General features: G+C 37.4%; 1 protein-coding gene across 1 annotated transcript in view; it reads right to left on the reverse strand.

Moving 5' to 3' along the window:
- galnt13 (polypeptide N-acetylgalactosaminyltransferase 13) overlaps nt 1-15,152 on the reverse strand; it is a gene marked incomplete at both ends in the record, with an annotated part of 116,042 nt that overhangs the window by 12,809 nt on the left and 88,081 nt on the right. The window contains one exon of the mRNA XM_081367403.1: nt 12,203-12,301. Coding sequence (XP_081223529.1) covers nt 12,203-12,301 — 99 coding nt within the window. The remainder of the gene's footprint in view (nt 1-12,202; nt 12,302-15,152) is intronic.

Genomic DNA, 15,152 nt, shown 5'->3' on the forward strand with positions numbered 1-15,152 from the left:
ACCTATTAAGCTCAAGTACCCATTAAGCACACTACCATCTTGGAACTCAGATTATAAAAAGAAACAGCAATGTATTATCCTATTTGATGTATTAACCAATTGATGTGTTTGTTACTATATACCTCCTGTAATTTTAAACCAATCAGACCATTGCACACTGAGATATGTGTGTCCATGTGTTCACACTGTCTGGCGGCTATTTTCAAAGCTGTCTGAAAACTTTCACCAGAAGAGGAGCCCCTCAGATGTGCATTTTTTATATGTTTAAGCCTTTATTTTGAAGAAGTACATCTTCTTATTGCAAAATTAAGAGATTAATGTTTAGACTGTTGAATATTATAACCTGGAACCTGGATGTGGGAAATAATTACAGTTAGATCTAAAAGATAGTTTTAGCAACATAGCCCAGATGCTACGAACATAGCTAGCTTACTAGCTGTATAAGATTGTGTGCTACATTAATATATTACTTCACAGGAATTAATGGCTTGTACTTTTAAATCCATAATATTATAATTTTACATTTTATTGATAGTCTGTGGTTTTAAACTGCTGTAATTTTTAAAGAATTCATATTATTGTTAGGTGAGCTTAAAGGGTGCACTACTATGACAATCACACAGCTTCAGTGTGACATCAATTAGAAAAAGCATAATTTCATAGATATTGTCTATAATAGTTGTTCATATTAAAATTGGTATAAACTTAATACATTACCTAGATTATTAATTTAGCTAAATATTTTCCTTTAAATTTTAATTTAATATTTATTAATTAAAAAATGTTTTTGCTCCAATTAAGCACAGTGTGTGCTCCCTTTAAGCTCACCCACATTAAACGTCTATGTAAATACTTAATAATCAGAATTTAAATATTAACTGATGGTTGTCACTATGTTAATCTTCAAAAAAATGATTAATAAACTTATTTTCACAGTCTTAAGATGACAAAAGCTAGACGAAACTATAGTGTATGCCCAAAGATGAAAGAGGCATGTCATACAAAGAAGGAGCCATCAGAAACCTGTCGTATCTGTCCAAGAAGTTTGGAGTAGACAGGAAAGCTCTGACCCAGAGAGTTAAAGGGATACTCCACTTTTTTTGGAAATAAGCTCATTTTACAACTCCCCCAGAGATAAACAGTTTTACCGTTTTCTAATCCATTCAGCCGATCTCCGGGTCTGGCGGTACCACTTTTAGCATAGCTTAGCATAATGAATTGAACCGGACAAGACCATTAGCATCTCTCTCAAAAAAATTACCAAAGAGTTTCGATATTTTTCCTATTTAAAACTTGACTCTTCTGTAGTTACCTCGTGTACTAAGACCGACTGAAAATGAAAAGGTGCGATTTTGAGAGTATAGTTCCTAGCCATATCAGCCTAGAAAATTTAAACTTTACATTTTCCGTCGGTCTTATTACACGATGTAACTACAGAAGAGTCGAGTTTTAAATAGGAAAAATATCGAAACTCTTTGGTCATTTTTTTGAGAGAGATGCTAATGGTCTTGTCTGGTTCAATTCATTATGCTAAGCTATGCTAAAAGTGGTACCGCCAGACCCGGAGATCGGCTGAATGGATTCGAAAACGGTAAAACTCAACTGTTTAACTCTGGGGGAGTTGTAAAATGAACCTAATTCCAAAAAAAGTGGAGTATCCCTTTAAGGAGCACATTGGTTTGTTTTGTTATTTGATTTTTCAATATGGGTTACCAGAACGTGGACTAGTCTAGATGTTGCAATGAGTTTGAATGACACGTCACTATGAATAGGATAGGCTACCTGATCAAATTGAATGCCTTGTTGCTTGATTTTAGTGTTCTGTTTTTTTGTGATTGACTCTGTACCTTCAAATAAAACTTTTTTCAATTATTCCTTAAAAAGGTTGTTTAAAATAAACAAGAATTTTTAATAAAACTTGTTGTGAGCTTATTGGGAACAGGGGTGTGCTTAAAGGGTACAAAACGTACCCATTAAGCACAGCCAGACTTTTTATATTTAATAATGTACATCTTAATTGAAATACTTTTGTCATTTAAAATAAAATGAAATATTATAGTGTGAGAGATTAATATTTTATTTTAAAATAACTTCTTGTACTAAAACCAATATCTTGTGCACTAAAAATGTCTCAATGTAGATTTTGGTGAGCTTAATAGGTACGTTTACCCTACACCCCTAGGTGTCTCAGCTCAAAACTTCACTGTTAGCCTTTCCTGCTCAGCTTCCAGATCATAGTCGTTTGAGGTTTTGCATTGTCCCAGTGGAACATATTCTTACATGTGTAAATGTAATACTGAGTTGTTAAAACAATTTTTTTTTTTTTTTTTTGTGTGATTTCAGGTCAAGTGGAAAGCAGAATGATCATGGCAAGCAAACAAGGTATGGGAAGAAGTAATTTAAAATATTGTAATGGCTGAGTCATCTGATTCCATATGATTGCACTAAAAGTGGCAGAACATTTAATTTGTTTTATACTGTATTTTCCCATGTGAATATTCATTTGATCCTTGTGAGGCCACTGCACAAGGTTTGGTTTTACTACAGTAAGACCACGATTGTGTTAGATTCCACCCATTTATTTTTTTATTTTTTTATTTATTTTTTGTAGTGTAACTAGGCTCTGTCATTAGGGCTGAAACGATTAGTCGACAACGTCGACAATAAAAAATTGTCGACAAATATCTTTGTTGTCGAGTAGTCGTTTGATCCCACGTGACCTAATGTAAGGGCCTGCAATATCGCGATTTGACCGCTACGGCGCTGTAGCGCTAGAGTGTAATGCAGCCGTTACAAATGCTATTGCGGTAGAAGAAAACACAGCGCGAATTATGACGGAGTGCAAACGAATCCGAACTAGCAAGGTGTGTAAAGTTTCACAAAACTGCAAACCAAGAATGCTATCGTATGCAATACATGCAAGGCGGAACTTGCTTTTCACGGGAGCACAACATGCATGTTAAAACACTTAAGGAAAAACCCGGCACGAGACGAGCCGGTGAGAGGTGAATGTTCTCCAGCTGAAGCTAAATAACGAGCAGTAAATCTTTTTTTAGAGAATGCAATACTACTAATAATAGCAATAATATTAACAATAATAATATAATTACAGTAATGTGATGATTTATTTTTGCATAGAATAAAGCTTGATCGAGCTTAGGAGTCGGGGCTGTTTTTATTATTGTAACTCTATTAGTTATTACAGTATTATCCCTTGCCTGTATTTTGTTACATATTCATGAAGACTTACAAAAGGAGATGTTATGAAGAATATCATGTCAGTTAATTTTTTATACTGTAAATTAAAAGGTGAATGAGAATGTCTCTGTCAGCTCAGCTCAATTGTCATATCAATTTAAAAAAAAAATATTTTTATAATAATTGTTTGCAGTTTAAGTGTGTCTGTAATGCAGCTGATAATTTTTTTTGTTTATTTTTTTCTATTTAAAGAGAACAGAATATTTAACCAATGTTGCTTAGAGAGCATTTGTGTGTGATTTGAGTTGGACAGAAATCTGAAAACTTAAAGAGAATGACCTGTTTAGTTGCTCAAAGTTCATTAAAACAACCATTTCAAAAGCTGAAGTGATTTCTTTTTTTTATATCATAGTATAATATGTATAACTCAGTGGTTTAACTAATTGAAAAGGCTGAATAATCGTTCCAAGCGTACTGATTAGTCGGCGAAATAATCGATGAATAGTCAATTAATCGTTCTAATAATCGTTAGATTAGTCCTAGAAACATGACTTTTCCTATCACTTAATGACACATATCTCTACCTTTCATTCCAGCCAGAGGATCTGACGGTTGCTGCTCGCATCTCAGCCTACCTGATGGAAAATTATTGCTGGATGAATGACCTTCACCTTCAGCTCAACCTTGCCAAGACAGAACTGCTTATGGTTTCAGCCAAACCATACTTGCTGTGTGATCCTGCTGATTTGCCTTATACAACATCAGAAAGATCCGGCCCTTCCTATCGGAGCCACACAACCTGTGAAAGCTCCTTGTCTAAGCTCTTGTTCTATCCAGACTGGACTATTGTAATGCTCTCCTGGCAGGCCTTCCAGCATCAGTCAAACCTCTGCAACTGATCCAGATGCTGCAGCAAGACCTAAACTCACTGCTTCAGATCTATGTGTCTCCAGAAGCTTGTGTTCTGCAAGTGAACGGCGCCTTGTGGTGCCATCATCCCAAAGAGACACAAAATCACTTTCACTGACCTTTCCCTGGACTGTTCCCTGCTGGTGGGATGACCGGCGCAACTCAACACATTTTCAAGAAACTGCTAAAGATCCATCTTTTCATAAACACTTGACCCAATAATACTAAATCTTTGTTTTAATAAAAAAAAATGTGCACTGTGCTACACTAACTGGGACTTGTCACTGCACTTGTTGCTTCTATTGTTCTCTTAATTTTAAGTCACTTTGGATAAAATGTAATCGTAAATGTTTGAAATAAGTTATTTTTGAGTATAAAGGCATACAGCAATTGTCTTTTAATGTGGATATTTTTACATATTCTAAATTATATACTAAGCCTGTATTTCCTATCATTCACGTATCTTGATGTTCAGTGTTTGTTTAATGAGTAATACTGTAAATGTGCAGGTATTCCGTACTTGTATGTTTAGTTAATTTAACAGAAATTGACTGTACATTTGCTATTATTAAGTACTTAATTAGAGATTGGTCAAAGTTGTGAAACTGGATCTGCAAAAAATTAAAACTGTAAATATACAAACTTTGTATTTGAATTTATGTACTTATTACATTTTTATACATAACTTCATAGTAATTTTAGACAGAAAAACTTTTATATATTAAAAGATAATTACTGTAGATAGACAGAGCATTATTATAAAATAACTTTATAAAACCCTAAATTTACAGTTTAACCTTAAAGTTAAATGTTCTTTTTATGTAATTTGACATAATTTATCTGTTTTTCCACGGTTTAATAAGCCATTATTAACAGTAATGTACTGTAATTTAATTAATTTTGACCGTAAAGTCAATTCTGTATTTTTACGGTTTTTGCCTGTAATTTTGTGAAATGGTTATTTGCTGTAATTTAACAGAACCCGTCTGGAAACTTTGCTTTGATTTTTTTTTACAGTGTATTTTACTTATATTTCTTTACTTACTAATTTCTTTTGCGCTTTAGTGAAGTGATACAGCGCGCTCCGCCGCATTTGCACGTGCAATTGAAGAGTGCGCACTACTGCAGTATAGCGGCTGAGAGGACAGGAAAGTCTGTTTTTCTGAGGTGAGAGACTTTACGCTGCTTGTTGTCTTTGCGCTGCTGCTGGTGCGTCACGCATGGCGATGACGTCACAGATAGGCATACTGAATCGAGTAACGTTTAACGCCTTTATCATTAAAAGTGCTAAGAAAAAACATCCATATAAAGTCTGACGTGCTTAAATCCAATGCGTTATTTCCTAGTATCGATACAATCGATTCATTACCTTTTAAAACAATGTACGATCAATGTCGTCCGGAAGGCCAACTTGCCGAGCACAGATCGATGTAGTTGGATCATAGGAATATAAATCGATACATCGATCGATGTAGTTGATGAATCGTTACACCCCTAATTGTTAACCGTTTGCTTTAGAAGCCTTGGAAGCTGAAACTCGCGATTATGGTAAGAGGAGTTGCATTTCCGACACACGCTTGGTGTTTGGCCAATCATAGCGCACTGGGCCAGAAGGGGCTTAGTAGAAACCAGAACTCACATTATTCTCTCACATACTGTACATTATTCCATTCTTTCTGAAACGCTCTAATTGTTTTTTAAACATTACAGCATGTTAACTATTCTAGTACACCCAATAAACAAATGAATGACCTTTTAAAATAGCATCAAATGGCCTCTTTAAATGTCAGTCTGTTTGTCTTACAAAGCTATTCTATTACTTAAGAAGATTGACTTTAATCATACTTTCATTGTGCATTCTTTGATGGCCTCAGTCCCCGTGCATTGTAAATGCATGAAAAAGAGCTACCAGCAGATTATTCCTTATTGTTTTGTTCAGTATCCAAATCCAGTATGTTCAGGTTTGAGACTATGGATAATGTTGGCAAAATGTTAATTTTGGGGTGAACTATTCCTTTTTGTAGATTTTTTATTTATTTTAGATTATATTTATATACACGGTAAGCCTTTAATATAATAGCTATTATAACACCCGATGTACTCGTTACATCATAAGAAGAATGGCTTTTATGCTAATGTTAGTCTTTCTGTTTATTCCAAGGTTTACAATAATCAGTCGGATCCGGGCCGTATCCTACGGTGACCGGGAGGGGACATGTTCGGTTCACTTATTTTTGTTGTGGCCACAACATATAAACTCGTGGGAACGTGATATTAAGTCGTGGGAACGTCATAATATCTCGTGGGAACGTCATAATATCTCGTGGGAACGTCATATTAAGTCGTGGCCACGAGATCATTTTGTTGAGGTAACGACATCATTATGTCGTGGCCACGCGATGCAAAGTCGTGGCCTCGAGATCATATGTTGAGGGAACGATATATTTTTCTCGTGGCCACGAGATCATTTTGTTGAGGTAACGACATCATTATGTCGTGGCCACGCGTTGAGGGAGCCACAGCGGCCAATACTGGTACCATAGACTGGGCTACAGCAGAGATGGAGATGACAGAAGAAATAACATTTTACTTTAAATTAGGAATGTCATATAAAGATATAGTGCGGTCTTTGGCATTAAGACATGCGTACGTTATAAGTGAAAGACACATGAAGCGCATTCTTAGACTTTGTCGCACGCATATTTAGGGACCGTCTCAAAATTACATGCGACATTGGCATAAACATTTCTAACTTCAATAGCATTTGAAGACAATGACTTACAGTCATAAAACCAACTGTACACTGTTCACCCAGGTCTCATGTATGATGCACACCTTTTAGATTTTTGATATTTATGACAATAAATTGCTAAATCATATGCAAATATTGTAGGCCTATTTCACTACTGCCACATACCTGACACCTAGATGAACAATGTAGGCTACAGTTGGTTTTATGACTGTAAGTCATTGTCTTCAAATGCTATTGAGCTTTAAATGTGGTCATATTCTGTATATGATCCCACACAGTAGTGAAATACATAGCATTATTTGCATATGATTTAGCAGTTTACTGTCATACATATCAAAAATATTAAAGGTGTGCATCATACATGAGACCTATATGAACAATGTACAGTTGGTTTTATGACTGTAAGTCACTGTCTTCAAATGCTATTGAGCTTTAAATATTGTCATATTCTGTATATGATCCCATACGATACAGTAGTGAAATACATAGCAATATTTGCATATGATTTAGCAGTTTATGTCATAAATATCAAAAATATTAAAGGTGTGCATCATACATGAGACCTATATGAACAATATACAGTTGGTTTTATGAGTCATTGTCTTCAAATGATATTGAGCTTTAAATATTGTCATATTTTGTGTATGATCCCATACAGTAGAGATGTGAAATAGGCCTACAATATTTGCATATGATTCAGCAGTTTATTGTCATAAATATCAAAAATCTAAAAGGTGTGCATCATACATGAGACCTGGGTGAACAATGTACAATTGGTTTTATGACTGTAAGTCATTGTCTTCAAATGCTATTGAAGTTAGAAACGTTTATGCCAATGTCGCATGTAATTTTGAGACGGTCCCTAAATATGCGTGCGACAAAAAAAGTCTAAGAATGCGCTTATCTTTATAACGTACCCATGTCTTAATGCCAAAGACCGCACTATATCTTTATATGACATTCCTAATTTAAAGTAAAATGTTATTTCTTCTGTCATCTCCATCTCTGCTGTAGCCCAGTCTATGGTACGGTTACAGTATTGGCCGCTGTGGCTCCCTCAACGCGTGGCCACGACATAATGATGTCGTTACCTCAACAAAATGATCTCGTGGCCACGAGAAAAATATATCGTTCCCTCAACATATGATCTTGAGGCCACGACTTTGCATCGCGTGGCCACGACATAATGATGTCGTTACCTCAACAAAATGATCTTGTGGCCACGACTTAATATGACGTTCCCACGAGATATTATGACGTTCCCACGACTTAATATCACGTTCCCACGAGTTTATATGTTGTGGCCACGACAAAAATAAGTGAACCGAACATGTCCCCTCCCGGTCACCGTAGTATACAGATCAGATGGTGGACCTGCGCGTAGACACGACCACAACGCATGGTGTAGTCAGCCGGATCCGGGCCATATCCTACGGTGGCCCAGTAGTGGGCAACACAACGAAATTTAAAAAAGCAAACACAACTTCACAACACAACAAAATTAAGCCACAACACAACAGAAATGCTCTCGACCACTAGAGGGCTCTCGTGCATTATAGCTGCATATTTACAGTATACTCTAGACTGCACTACCACAGCGCATGATCCCTAAGGGAATGTCTGCCAATTCTTCCAAGTTGTTAAAACGTATAATTTGTATTAATTAAAATGACTTTTAGCATTCAAAAACAGACATGTTCAAAATCCAAAGCTTGACTGTATTGGTAAAACTGACTTACAACAGGTAACTTTTTTTCCAATACTGTTATGTTTTTAAACATTTAGGTTTTTTTTTTAGGAAATTTAGGAAATGTCTGTAATATAATAAAAGTTTTTTTTTTTTTTGATCATGTTCCAAAGCTTGTGGTAGGTTCCTAGTGACCAGACTGACTTATTACAGGTGAAATTGTGCCAATACCTTCCAGTAATTCTTCCTGTAATTCACCAAATGATTTTTATTTTTATTTATCCAATTATATTATAATTAAATTATACGTTTTAACCACTTGGTGAAATTGCCAGACGTTCCCTTAGGGTTGCGTTGTGGAAGCGGTCCAAAGCATTCTCGAGTATAAATACGCAACTATAATTCATGTAGGTGATTTTGAAGTAATATTTTATGTTGATATACAATGGTTACATATTGTTAAAACAAATCATGGTATTGATATCTTCAGACTGACGACTCTATAGAACAATGGCAAGGAAAACGTCTCGGTTACGAATGTAACCCTCGTTCCCTGAAGGAGGGAACGGAGACGTAGTCGACGTGTCGACTGATTGGGATCACGCCAGGGATCCAGTCATCTTTGAGTACTATTGAAACGAGCTAATGGAATTGGCGTGCGTGATTTGCATCATACACTCCGCCCCTGCGGCGCGGGTATAAATACGGAAGTGGATGCACGGACTAGTTGCTTTTTCGCTGAGGAGCCGTGCGTAACTCGGAGCCAGCGGTGGTTCAGCAATAGTGGCGAAGGGACTACGTCTCCGTTCCCTCCTTCAGGGAATGAGGGTTACATACGTAACCAAGACGTTCCCTTTCAGACGCTCACATTCGACGTAGTCGACGTGTCGACTGATTGGGATCCCTATTAAAACACCACTAGTGCTGCCACCTTCCAGCGCCTAGACAGAAGCCTCCTGATCCCCCTCCTGATGGAGGACCTGCGCCTAGACACGACCACAACGCATCCCTGAAGTGTCAGCAGAGATTGTGTCAACTAGACTCTCCCCTGTGAAGGCCTCATCGACAGGACAGCCATCGGCACTGATCCTCAACAAACCCGTCTCCATACCGGTGTGATGACTCCGATCTTCAAGATGGAACTGGATATAATCCTGAATGTTCCAATCCAATCTGACTGCTGACCTGTAATGCTGCCTGAATCATAATCATACACTTCCATTGTTCATTGGCCAGAGGAGAATTGGCCCCCCGACTGAGCCTGGTTTCTATGGTTTCTGGTTCCCAAGGTTTTTTTCACCATTCTGCCACCTGATGGAGTTATGGTTCCTTGCCACTGTCGCCTTTTTCGCCTTTGCCACCTTTTTTCACCATCGTTGACTTGCTTAGTTGGGGACATTTAATTTAATATTCAACAATAACATTGATCTGCCTGCATTGACACCATTATATGATAACTGAACTGAGCTGGACAATGACATCACGGTTTTCTCCAGAGTGGCTATATATATATAAGGGACTGTTTGTTATTTATTTAAGGGGCCACCGGAGGAGTTTTGAGATCTGTTGTCAAAAAAGACATGACCCTCCCTTCGCCAGCAATACATTTTTCTATGACCCTCCAAAATGATTGTGAAAAAAGGCATGACCCTCCCCGATAATTTATTGATTAGCCTACTTCTGTACTGGTTTGCGCTTGGCAAAGATGTTCAGATAGCCATTGTTTGTTTGTTTTTTAAACCATAAACTCTTGCTTTCTCATCTTACTAGGGCTGTAACGATAGACCAAACCTACGATTCGGTTCGTATCACGATTTTTGATTTTAGATTAGAAAAAAAAACATGTTTTCGGTGCTGATGCGGTGTGACTCGTTCAACATGGGTGGCGTTGCGAATAAAGCATCTAAAAGCTGTCACAAAGAACCGGCAAAGGTAATGATTATTAATATGTCAAATATAGCTAGGTTTATTAATAAACAAGTGTTTTCTGTGTCTACTGCAAAGATGAAGTTGACGATGCCTCGCGATCTTCTCAGAACGCGCCAGAGAGAAATGCACATTTCATAAGGAGAAAGCAGTCTGTTTTCTTTCGTTATGAATTGTTCTGTTTAAAAGTAGACATTTCAAGCTTTCTATATATTTCTCAGGTCTGTGAGGCAAGTAGCATAGCCTACCTTACGCTGAGTTTCGGTTCATTTATAAGACAGAGAGTCCAGTTCACTCGCCCGCGCCTCCGTGTCATGATTATCTATTTTCTACTATATTTAGACTAGCCTACTTCTTATTTATTAAATCCAGATGAAACATTGATTAAAATTAAGATAAAATTAATAAAAAACGAAATTCACTTTAAAGAAAGGCTTTGTGATTTCTGTTTGAGGTCTCTGTGAAATTTTTAAGTCGCTTCAGAGCAGTCATGTCCGTAATGGAGAACTGTCACGCCCGTAACATTGTTTTTTTTTTTTTTTTACATAAATGTGAACGCGAAAAATAAAATAAAAATAATATAATATTTTATGTTCTGTGGAGGCCGATCTTTATTCATCCGGTGGGTATATATCTTTTGGTTTGCACAGTGTAATTTATAGAATTACTAAAAAATATTTTGCCACCTAAAAAAATTGTGTCACGTCACATGTGTATTTCCCTCATATTAAATATAAAACGCATGTGTAGACTGATGTTTTTCTAATGTCTTGACTCCTTTCAGACGTTTCAAAATATTGGTATTAAATGCATTTTCTGAGAATTTTTATTTTAAGTTTTGACTGCAAATGTCACGTCCATTCACTGGAATCGCCCAATTTTAACGAATTTATCCTCAACTAGTTGTGGTGTAGGTCTATGTATTTTATGTTAACTTAAATAATACTAATAGTAATTTAAAGATGTGGTAGCCCTACATCTTACACATCGTGGAAACAAAATAAGAATGGAAACTAAAATATGTATCGCCCTACAGCGCACATTCTATCAGCAGTTCTGGCGCCTCAGTCCCAATACTGTAAAACTCGACGTACGTTCACATCACATGTTAATGCAGCGGTAGATTTACACTCACAGGACACTGTGCACTTAACAAAAGTTCATTATTTGCTCGTGCTTTAAAGCTTTGCCGGGTAAACATTTCATTGGCGTTCTGTTCTGACATGATGCACTTTTTCTAAGAGCGAACTGAAGTGCGCACGCACTGTCAAACAGCGCCAAACTGGATTTTTGTTGGGTCAGACCCATCTGATATCGAAGGGGGGCTGATAACGCGAGATCAACATGGAGCTAAATGGAAAAAAATAGCACCAAACAAGCCACTTTGAAATGTTGCTGTTTTCATGAATATAAAAGTTGGGTGACCCTCCCCCTAGACTAAAAAAAGTTGGATGACCCTCCCCTTAACAAAGAATAAAAAGACATGACCCTCCCCTATTTTCCTCCGGTGGCCCCTTCCATAAATACCGAACGGTCCCTAAATTAACTAAATTAACTTTGAAAATGAAACATCACTGAACTTACTTAAGATGGACTATGACGCTATTTTCTTCTGGAAACAAGCTTTGTTGCATTATATACCTGTTATCTCTGTAAAGCTGCTTTGAAACAATCTGTATTGTAAAAAGCGCTATATAAATAAATGTGACTTGACTTGACAGCTTTCTTACCTGGTTGCCGCCCATTCCATGACAGTTGAAGAAGCCAACCTTTTCATTCTCTTTACGGCCCATGTTATCCACACACTGATTTGTCTCAACATTTCTGATCTATTAACAAGAGGATTTTGTACAATGCAATTAATTAAATTAAATTAATTAATTAATTTTTATATTGCAGACATTTCAGCATATCCACACACATAAACCTGCACATTCAGGGCTAGATTTACTAACAGCTTGCGCCAGCGCAAACCCTCTTTTGGTGTTAACCCTCTGGGGTCGGCGGTCGTGCCGGCGCGATTGTCTCATTTTTTTTTTTTCTTATCAAACAAATAACTCTGTCGATTTTTGTCATACAGACAAATGTTATACATCATTCAAAACTGTTAAATTTCTTCTTTTATTTGTGTACACTAATAACAAAAACAAAATGTTGTGTTTTTCGTAAAAAAATGAAAATAAACATGATGCGCGTTCTGCCGTCTCTTTCAATGTGAAGTTCAGTACTCAGCGAATGCTTGCCACACATACATGAAACATATGTTTTTACAAAGCTTGAAGTCTCTATTTTTAAATGAAATATCAGAAAACAAATATTAAATATCAAGTAATAATTACAAATAACAAATAATTAAATATCAGAAAACAAATATTCTCTGTTTAAATCATCCGTATGAAAGCAACGATATACAGTTTCTACAGCCCCTGCTCATTATCTCTAATGTGACCACACCCATGCACGCAAGAGCAATTGTGGGTCAATACCCAATACTTCAATACCCACCAGGTCCGGATTTGTTGCGGAACGGCTGCGGCCATGACTAACAGCTGAAGTCACGAGGACCCACGAGATCTCGCGAATTCACGTATGATCGCGCGATATAAGTGCTGGATGCTGCAGAGCTCTCCAGCATCTGAAGCAATAGAAGCTCTGTGTATCTGCTCCGGAGGGCTGCGGATCGCCAGAGTCGGAACGCAGCCGTTCCGCAGTCAGTGAAATGGAAACCTATTGACTCCGCCGCCGTTCCGGAGCGGATCTGCAGCCGTTCCGTAGTTGGTGGAAATTAGGGGTCAGCTTCTATTTTTGCCGGATGCCATAGAGCTCCGCAGCAATTCAGCACAATATCGCGCGATCATACGTGAATTTGCGAGATCTCGTGGGTCCTCGTGACTTCAGCTGTTAGTCATGGCCGCAACCGTTCCGCAACAAATCCGGACCTGGTGGGTATTGAAGGACGGCGGAGCACGGAGCCGACACGCAGCGGAGCCGATCCACAGCCGTCCGGGGTTAGATCCACGAACCTGTGTCGCGGTGTGAGAAGGCAGAATCGCGACACACCCCTTCCAACTCCCAGAGTTATCCTTCCCGTCCAGATCCAATGCTACCACATCTTTATATTACTATTAGTATTATTTGAAGTTAACATTCTAAAATACGTAGACCTACACCACAAAACTAGTTGAGGATAATTTCTTTAAAATTGGGCAATCCCAGCGTTATGGACGTGACATTTGCAGTCAAAACTTGAAATATAAATTCTCCAAAAATGCATATTGAAACATCTGTTTACATATCCATACTCCCTTAATAAAGGAGTCCAGACATTAGAAAAATATCAGTCTACACATGCGTTTTATATTTAATATGAGCAGTGCCGGCCCGAGCCTTTTGGGGGCCCTAAGCAGAATTTGATTTGGGGGCCCCCTCCCACCACGCGGAGTCACCTGTGCTTGACGATTATTGACACAATGTCACTCTATAATGTTACATTATAAATTAATACAATGAGGTTATGTATAAATACAAAATAAATAGCCTACTTAATAAAAAATAGATACTTAAATAAAAATGTTTTAACTTTTTCTTTACTCTTTTACTAACTCTTTGAAACTTCTGAAAACAAACTGTCAAAAAACATAAAAAAAAAAATTATTTGCAAAATATCCTCCAACGTTTTGCAACCCTTTGCAGTTTGAATGATGTCTTATATGAACATGACGGAGTATGTGTTTATGTTTCCACTGTTCGATCGCGTCCGCGCCTCACACACACACACACACACACACACACACACACAACATAGGCTATTCCAGCACTGCAATCTTGACATCGCAGCCTGTTCGTTATAGCCGTAATAAAAAATAATAATAAAATAGTCAAACTAACATATAAAAATTACACTGCTCTTTTTAAATAGTCAGTAGTAGCCTACAATTCGTACCATTCAGTGCTGCGTAGCCTAAGCACCGCTCCACTGTGATGTTTCCAAGCACATTTTTGCGCATGTGAAGAGAATGATTTTTTCCCTCGATATTGGATTTCAAGCACATTTTTGCGCTTGTGAAGAGGATGATTTTTTCCCTCGATATTGGAACGTGGGTGAAGTACAAAGAAGCCTATAATAAATAATAGTTTACCATCCAAATCCATCGCGAATGTTGAAACATTTTGATTCTAATGAGAGAGATCCGCTTTCACTTTCGCTTTAAATTATTTCGTTTTGGCTTGTTTATAGTTATTTTTTTATTCTTGTTCTGTTCTGAATATCATTAAATTTAAAGGATAAATCATTGATCAAATCAAATTTGTGTGAAATGGCTTAACATTAGGCTACCGTGACTTTGCGCACGAATTTTCTATGCACGCGAGGTTATGCGCATATGACTCAAACACTGGCAGACACAGCAGCAGTTGTAGGCAGGTATATTGATCATGAAATCAGAATTTTCTTGTCTTGAATTATTAATCCATTCATTAATTTATGTCACTTGTTTAATTTAATTAGGCCTAATATGTAAAAAAAAAACAAAAAAAAAAACTCGCTTGGGGGCCCCCTGGTGGCGAGGGGGCCCCAAGCAACCGCTTAGTTCGCTTATGCCTCGGGCCGGCCCTGAATATGAGGGAAATACACATGCGTTACAGACATGACACAAAAAATCTTTAACTTTTAGGTGGCAA

Source organism: Scardinius erythrophthalmus (genome assembly GCF_964197995.2).
Source record: "Scardinius erythrophthalmus genome assembly, chromosome: 6".
Taxonomy (NCBI): domain Eukaryota; kingdom Metazoa; phylum Chordata; class Actinopteri; order Cypriniformes; family Leuciscidae; genus Scardinius; species Scardinius erythrophthalmus.